The sequence below is a fragment of the Numenius arquata genome, chromosome 7, assembly GCF_964106895.1.
Source record: "Numenius arquata chromosome 7, bNumArq3.hap1.1, whole genome shotgun sequence".
NCBI classification, from domain to species: Eukaryota; Metazoa; Chordata; class Aves; order Charadriiformes; family Scolopacidae; genus Numenius; species Numenius arquata.
The window spans coordinates 11,711,884-11,728,390 of NC_133582.1; the positions used below are offsets into that span (position 1 = coordinate 11,711,884).

The following is a 16,507-nucleotide window of genomic DNA, read 5'->3' on the forward strand; positions in this document are numbered from 1 at the left end:
AATCTCATTTTCCCGCCTATAACTGGAATACTATTTTTTATGTCAGCTTCACTCGAACATTGTCCTTGTGTATTAAAGATGTGTTATCACCGTGTGTTACGATAGATGACCAAAATGTAAAAAAAACCCCAACAACGTATAACCAAGGAATTGTAGTTTTCCCCGTTGCTGATCACTGAAGTGTGGAGGGTGCTTTCATAAAGACTTTAATCTGAAAAGAACTGTGTAGCAGTGGTGACAAGCCCCCAAAACACAAGACCAGCTTCTCCGGTATAACATTTTATTAGGGATTTCCAACCTTTGAACTGTATGTCTCACAGAGAAGGAAATATGAAAGGCGTTAAGAACGTTTACCTGCTCTCATATTGGAGGAGGGTGGACAAAAGTATCTTTTTAAAGGTTACCCTTCCTTTTCCCTCCCTCTCCCGAAGAGGAAATGAAGCTAAAGTCCAATTAACAGAAAAGGAGTCTAGGGTGGTGAAGTCTGAGGTTTTAGTTAATTGTATGGTCTATACTGAAGTGGTCTTCAATCACCGAATATTTAGTGAGTTCAAAAAGTCTGATGTCTTGCCAAGATTTACTTTTTGATAAGGAACTGGTATTCTTGTGAAAATAATTCTGGTTTAACTATGGTTTTCCTTCGAGGTGGGAGCTAAGGTTTGGAAGCAGGGGGGAGGGCTGTTAACACAGAGCGTTAGGCGATGTGCGATAGCAGATAAGGAGAGCGGTACTCCTTCTGAACCCATAAAATGCTATAAAATAGCTGGCTAGCTAACATAATCGAGGGTATAATACTTGTCTTTAAAGAAGCCGATAACAGATTTTAATTTCCTTGCCGTGCGGTGAAATGACTGGGAAAGAGGCGAGTTGGGGGCGGGAGGGTGGGGGGGGGGGGGGGCGGGAAGAGGCGGTTTTGACACCAGAAGGGCTGGTGTGTGGGCGCGGCGGCGGGCCGGGAGCGCTGTCCGTGGTGCTGAAGGTGCCGCACCGGGCAGGGCCAGGCGCTGTCCGCGGTGGCCAGGCCGCAGCCGGCGGTGGCGGGAGGTTGGCACGGGGAGGGGGGGGAACGAAACACCGGCTGGAGCCTTTGCCGTGCGACCAGGGGCTGCGGTGGAGGCTGCTGGATGTTTAGTAGCAAAAGGAATGAATGGCAAGTTGGTTTATGATTCCAGTTATTGTATAAACGCCTCGGTGAGCTAGGAGCTCTCTTTGGGCTTAGATTACAGGTAGCTGTATTTATTTTTTTTTCAAGAGACCTTAGAAAATCAGACCGGTAGCAGGAGTCACTTTGCCCAAAGTTTAGGTCTTGTCTAATATGCTAAAGATGACGACGAATATTATATATGCTTACCAAAACTAAATTAAAAAAAAGAAGTCAGTTTAGACTGGAAGCTACGTCTGAGCATTCACAATTTAAAAAGTATCTAAAAATACCTAATGTCCTTTATGTCAGCAACACCAGGGCAAAGAGGAGGGAAGAAAAGACTGTTCCCAGTGTTCACGCGGGTTGGTTTTATTTCTCTTTGGACCAAGATAAATTATGAACAAGTAGAACAGAATAAACGAAATAGCAAATACAAGAAAGAGCATCTCTGTGCATTTTTCCTAGGAGATATTCTAAGTGTGAACTGAAGGAGTCGCTAGATATCCTTGCTTTTAACACTAGGTGTTCTTTTTAAAGTGCTCCAATAGTCAAATCGTCTGATTGAATTCCCTGCTAGACTGCAGAACTAGCCATTCATGATACTTATTTTTGACACTGCAGTTATGCCTCCATCTTAAAGAAAAAAAAATCAATGATGTTTAATAATCCCCTCTCAGAATGTGCATTTCTTTTCATCAGCGTTTTACAGTGTTTTAAGTAAATGCGTGCAGAGGAAATCAGTAAGCCATAACAATAAAAAGTTACTGTGAATTGCTAACACTTTTAGGGATACAGAGCACCAACATTACAGGTTATAATGTAAATGCTGCTGTTACTTATTTACATGTCCACAATACACACATGTTATGTAAGAATAAATTGTAACTCACCTCTGCCATGCTCTACTTCTGATAGATTCCACAGAGTGTTCTCATTAGCTTGGCATCATCAGTATTTATTTCTGTAAAGTCAGGTTTGTTCTGTGTTCATCTGTATGTATCTGTGGGGGAAGTATCTCAGTGATATTTTCTTTAGTAATAAAAGGCAGGGAGGGAGATAAAGGAGACAAAAGATGTCTGTAGGCAGAATGTAGAATAAAATGAATTCATTTTCCTGGTGGGGACCGGGAATTATCTTTTAATATTTGTAATAAAGCTTAAGTAGGTTCAGCAAAAGCTTCACTTAGATTGCAAAGCCTGACAGTCCTGGTTCAACGTATTTTAATGGATACAGGCACACAACTAATTCTAGTTCCAAGGAAAATCTGAAGTAGTCCACAAAGTGAGTTTATCTTCTTTGGAACACCTGGCCAAAAGACAAAAGTCTCTGGCTGCATTTGCAGATACAAACTCAGTATCCCATTATCAAGCTGGGAAGTGCTGTTGTTCTCACTGAGGACTGCAAAATGACAAACTACATAGATCTCTCAGTACAGGGAACAACAATATTTCCATAATACCAGCTTGAAAGGAAAGCAGAATGCAAAATAAGAACGTGGCATAATAAAGTGAAAAACACAAACTAGTAAATCCCCAAGTTACTGTATTTTAAACAACACTGCAATTTCAAGCAAGTTGAGCGAAACAGGTTGTGCATTCAACAAGGCTGTTCTAGCGCTGCCGATTCCTGTTTCCCTTGCAAGAGCAAGCTGGTGCTCCGTAATCTCTGGGTCCGGAGCAAGTTCCTAAGGACAGTCAGTATACAAGCCGTCACATTTACCCTGTTTCATGCATTAACGTGAGTAACACTTAGTGAACGTAAATATCATTATTATTTATTTATTTATTAGCCTAAACGTTACTCTGATAACCTGCATGACTTTATTGTCAGCCTCCTCTTTCACAACTCTAAAGCTAAGTGATTTCGACCCAGGCAGTCAGCTATTAAAATGCATGAATTGATTTTTACACAAGCGATTCCCTTCTCCCCTGTAGCCCCCTCCCTCCCGCTACGGACCCTCATAGCTATTGTTCAGAACAACTGAAATACTACTAATAATTAGAAGCATGTAAATAAAACCGAGCTGTTTTTTTGTTTGGGGTTTTTTTTTTTTTTTTTTTTTTCCTCCGACAACGCTAGGCGATCGGATCGGTTGCATAATAGAAATTGGGAAGGCTGCCTGGCAGGCAGCCTTAAGAAGAGAAGAGCTATCTCAATTTCTCTCACTTAATCTTGGCTTCGCGTCAGAAGCTGTGCAGCAGTGCAGTAGAATGGGAGCACGGCAAAAGCTTCGCCAGTAAAGCGGCTGGTGCTCATTGACTCTCGCTATGTGGCGATACCTCAGCGATTTCTCGAGCTGGATTACCTATTGATTTTCCTCCTTTCTTGCCTCCCAGGTTTACTCGGCTGGACATTGTGTGTGTTTGGATTTCTCAAGGATTCTCCCCCGACTAACATGGATGTCCCACCATTCCTTGCAGTTGAAGGTTGCTCCTTGGCGCAGTGAATGAAGAACATGCAGGGATTGCTAATGGGTTTGGGAAGCGTAGACTCTCTCCTCTCTCTGTGACCATGCCGTGATCGTGTCTGAGGGCCATCAGTTTACGTATCCTCATTCTCACCCTACCGGGAAACCTGACGGCTTAGAAGGGGGAAGTAAGGCAGCGCGTGTGTGCATAGAAACATCATGAAGATTATTTCCCGTATTCTAACTAATCCAGTCTTCAGATGCACCATTAGACTCCTTCTTTGCTTACTGTGGATTGGATATTCTCAAGGAACCACACATGTATTAAGATTTGGTAAGATTTCCGACACTTTTTTTCATTGTGCGTTTAAGCCTGAACGCGATATACGTAGGATTGACTCAGAAAGGGGTGCTGGGGGAGAGCTGGGACACGCTACCGGAGTCAGGCACCGAAGTCCCTCTTTATTTTTGCATCCGGAGGGATGAATTGCTGTGTGTTTTTTCTGTCGCTGCAGCTCATTGTAGCCGTAGTAACGGCACGATGATGATGATAATTATAATAACAATAGAGAGAAAGATGACTGGCAAAAGCGTTTGCCTAAGGCTCTGCGCAGCTTGCGTGGCTTCCTCATAATGTACCTTTTTTGTTTCCATAGTAGTGGAAAGCATGGCTAATACGGTGCTCGATCAGTTAAAAATCTGTCAACTAGTTGTTAAGTTTCGGCCGCCCGTCTCTGGACCAGGAGCCGATCCCCTGTGGGCGCGCCGCTGTGATTTGAGAGCTTTGGGCTGATTTCCCTTGAAGCGTCTGCCTAGTTGCTTGCCACTTCAGCGGCGTTTAGGGTTAGAGAAGAGATGATTTATGTCTTAAACGGTGGTCGTGAAAGAGCCTTTGCGGTACGTTTCAAAACCACAGCTTTTCTCCGCGAGGGAAGTTGTATTAGTCCGTTCCCCTCCCCGCCCCTCCCTCCCCACCGCTAAAAAGAAAAAAAAGTGAGAAAAAAAAAGAAAAAAAGAGAGAGACAAGTCATAGATCAGACTGAAGTTTCAAGGAGAAAAGGTTTTACAGTTTAAAGACTATCCCAGCTGAACCATGAAACTAACCTTACCAGCTCTGCCTGTGTATGAGCGCGTGTGTACGTGTGTATGAGAAAGCAAGCGAGGGAGGAATTTCAGCCACTGCATTCCCTATCGAAGTTTCGCAGTAAGGGAGGGCAGGACGGAGACGAAAGTTCACCCCGCGCCCGAGGGGGACTGTGCGGGCCGGGGAAGCCCTCCGTGGCGAGCCACGGCGGGAGCCCCGCGTTCTCCGAGCCGCCCGGGTACGGCGGGCAGAGCGCAGCGCCCCGCGGGAGCCGCTGCCGGGAGCGGCGGAGAGGGCAGGCCGAAAGTTGCTTCCCCAGACAAGCGGCAGCCTCTGTGCCTACCGACAGCACGGTCGGAGGGTGGAAGCGAGGGTCTCTCGCATTCGCGCTGGCCGCGCTAAGCTGTAGCAGCCGCTACATCCATTTCTGTGGGGCGTAGAAAGCGCTTGTCTTCGCCTGGGAGTAGTGGCATGGTTTGTATTTAATTTTGTTTAAATTCCACCCCCCGCACGCACTTTTATGTGAAGGGGAAGGTGGATAATGATTAAAAAGTCACCGATCTCGTGTGCTGAATTCCTAGTAGTACTTATTTTCTGCTTCCATCTGGTCTAAAGGTGGTGCTTAAGGCATGTTGCTCTTAGCAACCGTCTTCAGGAATGCTTGTTTCTTTGGACATGGCTAAACGGGTCCGTATATCATTGCGGCGTTTATATCAGTCTTATCCATAATCATGGCCGTGAAATTAGTGCTAGGGCTGCCTGTAATCTAGCAGTGTCCGACTGTCTGTCCTTCAGCGAACCGGGGTTGACGACTGTTGCCGAGGCTCGGTCTCTAGGAGTCTGAATTACTTTCAAGGGTAGCTGTGTAAACAAACGTCTTCCCGGTCACACTACTGGCAAGAGGGTGGGCTTTCCTCCTTTGGGTTAGCATTCTCTCTGAATTGTTAATCCAGTGTCCCTGTAGAGATAGCCCTGGGGGGCAGCATTTTGATTATGATTAGACTAATAAATAATCCCGAGACTGAAGGGTGGTGCAGCGGGACTCCGGCGACCAGTGACAGGGTCGCGCATGGATGTATTTTGCTAGGCTAACTTCCCTGCCCAACTGCCTCTTGGTCCCGCGGTCGGTTCTTTGTAGCAGCGAAGTGTGACTCCGCTTCTGAATCGCCGCGTGCTTTTTCTTGTCTTTCAAAAGAATTGTCGCCGACCCATCTCTGGGGCTTAAAAATAGGTAGGGAGCAGTTGGTTAGTTTATTTTACCATGGAAAATGTTAGACGTAAGATAGAGCGAGGAAGACTTTTACCCTGCTCTGCCGGGCCTGTTGCACATCTCTGTTTTAAGGAGTCTGGGTTTAGCCCAGTCCAGGTGAGCAGTGACTCTCTCTCTGACCGCGGAAGAACTCCTGCTCCTTCCCCAGGGGCTGACATCTCTGCCTCTGTGTAGGGAGGGCATGGCGGGGAGGAGGGAAGGAGCAGGGAGTGAGCTGTGGAAAAGCTTTGATTGTTTTTTGAGAGGGGGATTCCCCGCCACTCCCTCCGGATTCCTGTGCTATCTGTCCCTTCGGGATGTCCTTGCGACCAGGAGGACGGGATCCTGGTGCCTTCCCGTGGAGTCCTTCACGAGGAGAAGCGAGAGCTGAGGAGATTCCCTCCAGAAGGCAGCCTGCCAGCCCCCGCTCTTCTTCCTCAGCCAGCAGCGCTATGGCAACAGGGGAGAGCTTGAAGCCTGCCAGAGCTCCAGCCCCCTCATTCCTCCTGTGCAAATTAACCACCATGGATTCGCATTGTCCTTCCCACGGCTTCTCTCATTGTTGGGACTAGCCAGCATGTCCTCTCTCTCTCTCTCAAGCTACCTTTCAGCAACCACAGGAATGTCGAGCCGCCTGGGTTATCTTTCAAACGCGGGGGGGTATTTTTCCCAGCGCCTTATGGAGCTAACACACGGAGAGGCCGGTGCGACGGCATAATTCTCTCCCCAGCAGTACTCACTCAGGCATCGGGACACCTGCTGATGGAGTAGGGCAACGTAGCATTTGGGTATCACACCATGCGCCCTTCCTAAATGACACCTTGCTTTGGGGCATGCGGCCAAGCTCCCTCCCTTGCCCTTTCGGACTAGCTTCCCATAAGCAAGCCCAGGAAACGCTGCGGGTGAGGCTTGTGCCCACGGTACTCGAGGGTTTCAGACGGGAACAACCCTAAACCATTGCTGCGGATGAAAGGACAGATCCCAGCTTGACGAGGGAGAAAAACAGCAGCCTAGTATTTGTCTCACCGCCGTGCTAAGTGTGATGGAAACCCTTTCCTTATCGCTTGGCACCGTACAAAAGCCAAAATACGTGACCGCCGACAGATCCGCTCCGTTATCAGGGATCACGTTTCGTAGCTTCCCGGTTCCCTGCTCCTATGTAAGAGCAGAGCCGGGGCAGCGGCTCCCCAGAAACACCAACCAGCTCGGCAGATCCACAGCCCAGCCGAGCCGCGCCGCTTCGGGCCCGGGGCCAGCCTCCACCACACCACCTTTCCCTAGGCCCCCTCGCTTCCGCTTTTATCTCCTTGAGGGCATCCCAGCACTTTGCCGTGCAAGGCCGAATTAACAAGCCATTAAGAGCTGTTAACCATCAGTAACTGCTCACCTGCGTTTCCAAAAACCCACCCCTTCCCTTGCCCAAGGCAGTAAGAGGCCGGGCTGTTTAAAACCCTTATTTTCTTATCTACATGGGGCATGAACGTCAGTTCTTTGAAACCTGGAGCGCTCTAAAATGCCCTCCTTTATTTACATTGCCTGTTTTGGGCATTGTCTGTGCTGCCGCCAGCAATTCGTCTTTCTTACAGCAAAGGTGTGAAGAGAGACCAGTGACTGGAAGGTGAAAGCGGTTTGGCTACTAAGTTTTCTCGTTCTCTGTCAGGTAACTCATTATTTGTGAAAGTGTGGTGAAAGACTAAAGACCTCCGCCGCAAGGGGCCCACTGGCTTGACGTTTCCCTACTTTGTGAGATGTTTTGTTTTCTTCAGAGCATTCAAAAGAAGGGTAGAGAAAAGTAGAGGCCCGTGTCTGTAGTCTCGACTTTTTGTTGCTTTGGAGTTGCCTGGCTTCACGCAGAGGAAGGGAGCTGAATGTTGTGCCTTACAATGAACTGTAAGGGAAGGGGGGTGTCTTCTTCCAGCTTAAAGGTAAAAGAAAGCCAAGAGAGATGGGAACCCTTTTCAAAGAATGAAGGGGGAGTTTTGAACTCTCACCAGAAATATTTCATACTACTGATTTTTTTTTTTTCTTTCCCCTAAATAAACCCTCCACACCAAGCTCTTACAAACCCTACTGAAATCCCGTTACCCTCCATAAAATAATAATAATAATAGCAAAACAAACCTCTATATGATCATGTAAACTTTGGGACTTAAGAAAAACCAACCTCATTTCTCAACTCCATTGTGGGAACCCGGAGAGGGGAATCGCTATACACTGGAGTCTACCCCCGTGAAGATTTAGCACGGGTTTCATCTGACATCCTTCTTGGCTAGGCTTCTTTAGCTCAAACAGATTGAGTTTATCTCCATGTAATTGTTTTTACGAGCTTGAGTGTGGCAAAACCAGAGAAGATGCCGGCTCATTGCGTCCACTGCTTGTGCACTTGCCAGTGAGTGTCGAGCCACTCGTTTCTGGGATTCAGGTGACCATTTTAACATAGTAGCATTTAAAACCAGCAAAGTCATGGAACAGCAGTGAGGGCTAGCTCTGTGCAAAAGGGTATGAGACAACAGTTCAAGTGAAAAATACCTGCTGGTTAATCATGTAGAGTTTTGCTAGGCTGGACCTGCATTAGCTCTCCTGGATGTGCACTTTTTCTTGGGATTTCGCACTGGCACCCTTTTAAGAGGAAGGAGGTAACCTTTCTTCCTGTGTTTAAGAGAGAAATGAGAAAACGTACGTATCTGGTTTTAGTGGGGAAGGAGGTCTGCCTTCAGATCAAGAGTGCGATGAAAACCTGCAAAATAAACACTTGTGGCATCCCTCAGAGGTCCGGGGCTTGGTGATTCCAGTATTTAGAACCAATGAAAATTTTACTGCCAAGGACAAGAAGCTTTCGATATGTGTTAACATCTTCACCGAGAGGAGTTCAGAATCAGTCTTATAAACAACAACAGAAATCTTTGAAAGAAGAGTAAGGTTAAGAGCCTCGGGAAGGCAGCACGGAGGTGAGAAGCATTGTTATTGACTGGTCTAGATTAAACAGCACAGAGGAAGATTTCAATTTGATAACGTCACAGCCCTTCCTGTTTTTCTTTGCTGCCTCTGCTGACAATTTTGTAAGGTAATTAAATTGGCTGATTGAAGTCACAGTGGTCATGGGGCGATAAAGACCATTTGGATTTAATGGAATTTAGAAACAACGGTGCGCTGCACACAACTCTTACAGAACGAGAATTTTAATGACTCATTCAGGGTGCTGACTACATAGAACGTCCTGGACGAGTTTAATTGAAAGGGCAAAGCAGATTAGCTGTATACAGTCTTTATTGCACTAGATAGGGGAATTAGAATTATCCTTTTAAAAGACTCATTATTGCATTATCAAGATTTAATGTAGGTTAAGAAAGCTTTCCTCCGTGTGGGCTTTCTGGAATATCCCCAGATCCTTTCACCCAGTGTTTGGAACACCAACAGCCTTGTAAAAGGATTTTCACACCATTGTCTGATAGACTGGATGCTGAGAAGTATAACTCGCTTTTTACTGACTGCTACTTGTCTTTTGAAGTGATGCAAAGTTCAAGTAATACCTCCCATTTAAATGTGGTCGCTGAATGAAATGGTTTCTGTCACCAGAGATAAGAAACCAGAGAAAAAGAGACTTTTCTTAACTCGCATACTAGAGATTTTTTTTTTAAATTCTATTTTATACAAGAGAAAATCCCCTCGATTTAGAAAAAAATTAAACCAAATATTTTGTAGTCATTGCAAATAATAGCAGGTCTTTGTCCCCTACTTAATTTATTTACCTTGTCTGTTTCTAAATTTTAACCTTCATTCTCTTTAATCTCTTCCAGAGGAATGATTACTAGAAGTTCTGTCAATAATGCGAAAGAGAAACTAGAAGATGTCTTATTTCCATACTCCTCAATCTGCAAGGCAAATTAATGTTTCCCGAATAAGCTTTTTATAATGTTATGCTGTAATGTATGTTGGAAGATTAGATTAAGCAGTATGATAACATAATCTCATTATGTTGTCATATCTGAATTGGAATATGGATAATCAAAGACCACTATCATATTAATACTTATAATTTTGTGCTTTTCCTTCCCAAGTCCTTGGGCTCCTTTATTATACAGTAATAATAGTCTTAGGTTTATATAGTGCCTTCAGTTTAAACAGCCACAGCTTTCTGTAGTGTAAAGAGTACAGAACAAACATGTCATGGTCATTATTCCAATTACTGGAGCTCAGCCAGCTCTGGATAAACTAGATGGCATTGTAATACTATGTAAAACAGTAAACAGGAGTTAAAAAATGTATTCTAAATTTCATTAAAAACGTAATTCTTAACAGTTAAAACCACAATTTTTTTTTTCTTTTTTTTTTTTTTTTTTCATCTCTCTCTCCTTTGGGCAAAGATTAGAAGTGACCCATGGGTGTGGTGCTGAAAACTGCTCTTTTTCCGTGTCCCGCAATGATACAATTGGCTCAAAATTTGCAACTGATTTGGATCAGCCTGGATTCAGGTTTCATCATTCTTGTGTAGTCTTTCCAAAATGCTATTGAAATAGAGTAACTCATCTAGGAACGTGTTCGGTGGCTTTTGTTCGATTTATCTTTCAAATTAAATATGCATTTTTAGAGGATATATTTTTTTAAGTGTTTCCATTTTTAGGTGTTTCTGCCTGGGGTATAGAAAAACAGGTTCTTTGCTAGTACTGTGTCTCGTGTCTACAGAAGGGGTATTTTAAAGCACAACTACACTGCAGTCCTTAGATAACAATGTTTTGTTATCAATGCATCAGAAGGTTAATTAATTTATGGCTCTTACAGAATTTAATCTTTATATTTGGGGAAATACGTTCATTCACATTAGCTGGATGCCTATTTTCTTTTATTTGTATTTCCACTCCCACTCCCAAACTCTTTAAAAACTCATTTTTCAATAAAATGGTTATCCGGATTTCAAAGTCAGTTGAACTAGGAATGTTGAAAATGTCTGTCAATATTTCAGCATGAAAAAACCCCTGATTGTTAGAGTCACTAATTCTTGTATTAGAGTCAGTAACACTGACAGAAAAGCAGTCCAGGGAGAGTTGGCTTGCTATGCTGTCAGGAACCGTTGTTCAGGAGACTTGATGAGTTTTTTAATTCAATGTATGATGGCTTTTTTTTCCTCTTCTTTTCTTCTATCTTAGTATTTTACTGGGTGTCTCTGATGTTTCCTAATTACATAAACACTCTATCCAATTTCAAAGTGCGTAGCTTAATCTTAAAGTACTAAATGATCCATGCTGCATTTTTACAGACGAATAGAAAAATTAATGCTGTCTTATGGAAGGACAAAATAATTCTGAAAGAACAATGCTTTTTTTTTTTTTTTTTCCAAATTTTTGCACCTTGAATCATTTGATCTCTTCCCTCACTTCCTCTTTTTTTCTTATTTTTTTTTTTTTTAATTGCTGAGATAGAAAATGATTGCTTACCTATCCAAAAGAGGAATGTATGTTTGAATGTTATTTTTCTGGTCCTTTTCAGAAAGTCTTTGGTTTTCTAACCTTCTGAGAAACTATGAAAAATTAAAAAATCTGAAAGGCCTCTTATCTCTCTAAAAACTAAATTCCTAGTCCAAGCCAAGCGTTAGGCCTCCTCTGCAGTATTTGGAGAGTGAAGGAGGCAGAAGAATTAGACAAGGTTGGCTTGGACTTGGATACCTCTTACATGGCAAAAGTTAGGCTAGATGAACTGTGCCTTTCATGGCATCAGCAATATGGAGGAAGTGAAAGTGGATTGAGTAGGGTTTTTCATTTTCTCTCCAGGTTTTGAGGTTTGTCACCACATACTGAACGCAGTTTCTCAGGTAGCAATTTAAAAGGGAAAAATAAATGGGTTGATGGCTCAGCAGCTTGTTCCTGATACTGAAATACCAGAGAAGCTGAAACAGAAACTTCTCACTCATTCTGCTAAAAACTCCCTAGCAAATGAGTGGTACTTGTTTTCACAATAGGTAATCATAATCAGTCCTGTAAATAAGGACTTGTTTGTGAACATATGTATTTAACTGATTATTTTATAGAAGTTAACTGAGTAAAGTTTATCAAGCTTGCTTCAAAGATGCAGAGCTACTCCAGCTTTGGAATAGTGTGCCGTCTTCACATTTAGCTCTTTCTGTATCTTCAGTAAAATGTTTCAAATTAAGTGTTGCATTTCTCTGAATATAAAAATAGCTATTACTTGAAAGTGGTTTTTGTCATAAGGTAACTGATATTGAATTTAAAACACTTTTATTAAAATGCTCATTCATGTGCATATACACACTTAGTAGGTAATAATCTGGGTAAATTTATTAAGGATTATTTTATAATTGAACTTGCCAGCCATTTGGGCTTTTGTCCTTCTCCAGGAGCTAAATATATACCAGCTATTTCAATCAGCTTAGGAGCTAAACATATGTCAGCTGTATCAATCAGCTCACATTTATGCTGCTATTTAAAAGTTGCACGATTATGACATGACTTACCAAACAGTCCATAATAAAAATAATTACACCAGTAAGCATGAAACATTTACAAGAAAATCTGAGTCTTGTAGCTCAAATTTATGACTTTCACCTTTTTTTTTTTTTTTTTAAGCATGTAAGCAAATATTTTAAGTCCTGCCTCAACAAATAACACTGTAAAACCTTGAAGAAAGCAGTTATTTTACTTGGAGACCAATCAAATAAATTCCTACCTATATTTTCAGTCAGTGCTCCATTGTCAGTCAATACCAACTACCTAGACTGTCAGAGAAATACAGTCCGTGATAGTTTAGTGCTAAGTTGATTTATGTTAGTGTGTTTTTATTTTTACACCACAGACGGTATGAAATCTCTGCGTGCTTTGTAAAGTTTGGTATACGTAGTTATTCACAACTACAATTTATGGATCAATTACTGAAATTAGATAACTTACAGTATACTTTAGGTTCTGATTCTCCTCTTACTTTCCATTCAGGTTGGTTGCTTATGTTAGTACAAAATGAAACAGGGACCAGAACTTGTAGGACAGTTTAGAAAAAGAATGTTTTAGATCTTTCTAATGGTAAAACTAAGTAATTATGTTAAAGTCCATGGGAATTTTCTGTTTGTTCTAGGTATAGTCATTGCCTGGATGAGTTGGTGATAGAGTATTCTCCCTAAGATACGTGATTAGGTCCATAGTGATGCTGAATGACACAGTGCTCTTCCAGTTGAGCCATCTGTACCGGTTTACATTAGTGAAGGATCTCATTCCAGAATCTGTCTTAAATTTTTTTTCCCAATTGATCTTTTAAAATCGCACTACGTTTTTTTTTTTTTACACTTAAATATGTCATTCACTTATTGACATTAACAATATTTATCAATGTACTATAAAACAAATTCAACATGACGGAGAATAATTTTGAGTAGTGTGTTTTTTTTTAAGTTGGAAAGGATATACTCATTGGTTAAAGATACTGCAGTTCAATAGTAGCAACACAACTTGATTCACTGATCAAACACTGCAACACAATCAGAAACATTGTGCAATGTAGAAGTGTACGTAAATAACATACAGATTACATATTCTGTAAAAAGAAAGTATTTTCAAAAGCAATAACTTCATTTGTTATTCCACAACAATTATCCTACAAGGCAGGAAATCTTTAAAAGAAATTCCATGTTACTTATTCATTAAGGAATTAGGTAAAAAGGTACATTAGAGAAATGAAAATCATCCAGAGTACTCTAAATCAGGGGAATTAATTTTCTTTTAAAATGTTTTATTATAGTAATTTTTAGATTTATATTTATTAATGGGAGCATGTATGTTCACATTTTATGCATTTCAATAACTGAAATTTGTTCAAAAAAATCATACAGAACCTTTAAGAAATTATCAGCATGCATTTGAGTATTACATTAAAATTCATTATTCTTGTTTCATATTGTGACACTTAACAAGGACCAGTGTCTGGGCCTTAGGGAATCTAATTTGTAACATTGTTCCTTATCAGATTTTTACTGTTCAAAAATGTTTACAGTTTTCATGGCTTACTAACAAAATATTTTTTAATTCAAATTGAAAGAGGACCCTAAACCACCTACCTCTTGCATTTAAAAAATATTTACATATTCTTCCTTAAAAAAATGTGGTCTTTCTGGTGTTATATGGCACCCATACATGCTTCTTTCTAGTCCATACAGCAATAAGCTTTTGATATTTCACTCCCTGAAACTAATATCCGAAAAGATTACTATGCAAAACGGAAAGGTAAGGCCGGTGACTGGTACTGGCTAATTTGTCAGCAAATGTGGAATTCTTCCTTTTTTTAAAAGAAGATATATTAAGTACTGAGGGAGTATGTCTTGCTATTTTTTAACAACTATACTTTTGAGTCAGTCCCTTTTCAGAGCAGTGTGATTTTTTTTTTTTTTTTTTTTGGCTGACAGATTTTTGGTGCTTCCCTTCATACCTTGAGATGCTGGTCTATTTTAGACATGCTCCCGGGTATCCCTGACTACACTATTCTCTTCAGGCTTTTTGGGAGGAAAAGGGGAAACAAAAGTTGATAAGCGGGATGGAGGAGGTTTGAGAGTAACAATGCAGATGAATTAAAGGCCATCAGTGATGAACAAACAACACAGAAAGGAATTGAGAGGGGTTAATGGGGAGGGGGGGCGGGGAGGAGGGAGGAGCAGTTTACCCACAAAGGCCATATATAATGGTAGAAATAGTAAGATTTTTTGCTTCTGTTCAGTCAAAACCAAACATAAAGATGATACTTGGCAAAATGATCCAGTAATACCAAAAAGATAGTATAGCTTTATTTTTGTAAGGTAAGAATTACCTTACAGTTAAGAACAGTTAAATCCTGTTGCTTGGTATTGGATATAGGGTATAGTGTTTACATAAAGAACAGAAACATAGTTAAATAATAAAACATGGGCATAAATAGATCTTTTCTTAGCCTTGAAGGAAACATAGATGAGGTCAGTTCAGGGGAATCGGTAAGCCCTGTGCATGCCTCATCTGTAAGCAACTGAGAGAAGAAAATGGAAATTTGTGAAAGATACATGTGACTTCCTTTCAGTACTGCTATATGTATTTCTTTGAATGTCCTTGAGAAGGAAAAACTATAAAATATGACTGTTATTAAGGCTTATCTCTTCAGATCTCGGCAGACTCTATCATTCACGGCATTCAATATGCCTGCAGAAACTTGCTGTGTGACTGTGATATGGCTGAGAAAAATGTGTCCAAAAATGCATTAAATTAGATTTCCTAATGTCTTTTCAAACCTACCTAAACAATGAAAAATCACATTTAAAGATCAAATCAACGTTAGCTAGTCACGACGTCTTCAGTGTTACCCAGTTGTGACCTTTTGTGTCTAGACATTGAAGATTTCAAATTTAGCCATGCATTCATGCATTTGTATCATTCTGTGATTGTTAACATTCATTAAACATTGCATTTGTTGAAACTTAAGGTAAGGCTATACCATATTCTCATATAAACAGTGTGGGTTGTTTTTCAGAGCATTTTTCACTCATTTCATTCATGGGAAGATGCTTGAGTTGGATAAAATTGTTGTGTCTGGCTGTCTTGCGTGCACGGGAGCTCTGCTCACATGGATTTCCTTTACTCTTCTGCCTGTCTTCTAGTTTGTAAGAAAGTTGCAACACGTGTTTTTCGAAGCCTTTTTTCCCCCCTGCTACCAGAGATGATTCAAAATATCCTTTCTACTTGGGGGTTGTACTATGTACTGGTTTCTTACTTACCAGGAGCCATCTGATGATTGTAAGGACAGAAAATGAAAATTCTTTGTCATCTGCTCCACTTTGGTTATATACTTACAGAAGTAAACAGCAATATTTTCACTAATCCACATTAACAATAGATTATTAGACTTTTGATGATAAGTCCCTTTATTACTTTTTTTTTTTTTTGGCAGTCATTTCAGAGTGACACAGGATCTTTGTGACTTGAACGAAGGAACTAGGCAGCAATGGGCTTAAAAGTAAAACCCTGTGTGAATGTGTGCATGTACATAGATTTTCCTGCTGTGCTAGCCCAAATGCAGGGGGAAAAAAACTAAACCAAAACAAAAAGTGGGAGTATGTCACCTTTGCTGGAGTTGTCTTTAACATAAACTAGAATTGCCTGAGGGTGCATCAAGGGTCTTTGATGGAAGGATTCATAAGGATTATCCATCTGTTTCCTGACAAGTAGTGTGAGCAGGGGATAGCGAAGAGCTGTGAGGGTGACAGAATCTGTTCTCACATGGTGTGATCTTCATGAATATTTTCAAAGTGGTCGTGAAAACAAAAAAAAAATTCAAGAAAGAAGCTATGAAATTCAGCAAAACTCACACAAAGTCAAGTGTATTCATAACGGAAAAGGAAGACAACATTTCAGAATTTGCTACCCTAAGGAAAAAAAAACCCCTAAATTCTGTGAATGAAGCTGTGGATTTATACATGGTCTTCTGTATTCAACACCTGCCCTCCTCCCCCAACTACTAAGAATGTGGAAATGGTGCTTGTTAACACATCAACTCAGTTAGCCATGGAGCAATATTCATAGTGGAAGGTAAATCCTCATTTAGAGAGTGGATCTGCTTCTGTGCCAGACCCATAGGAACTCACTTTTACTACTGTTTCAAGAAGAG

At 41.3% G+C, this 16,507-nt stretch overlaps 1 protein-coding gene across 1 annotated transcript in view; it reads left to right on the forward strand.

Annotated features, from left to right (window-relative positions):
- Window positions 1-3,770: 3,770 nt before the first annotated feature.
- Window positions 3,771-16,507, forward strand: part of GRIK2 (glutamate ionotropic receptor kainate type subunit 2) — a 373,275-nt gene continuing 360,538 nt past the window's right edge. The window contains exon 1 of the mRNA XM_074150299.1: window positions 3,771-3,885. Coding sequence (XP_074006400.1) covers window positions 3,771-3,885 — 115 coding nt within the window. The remainder of the gene's footprint in view (window positions 3,886-16,507) is intronic.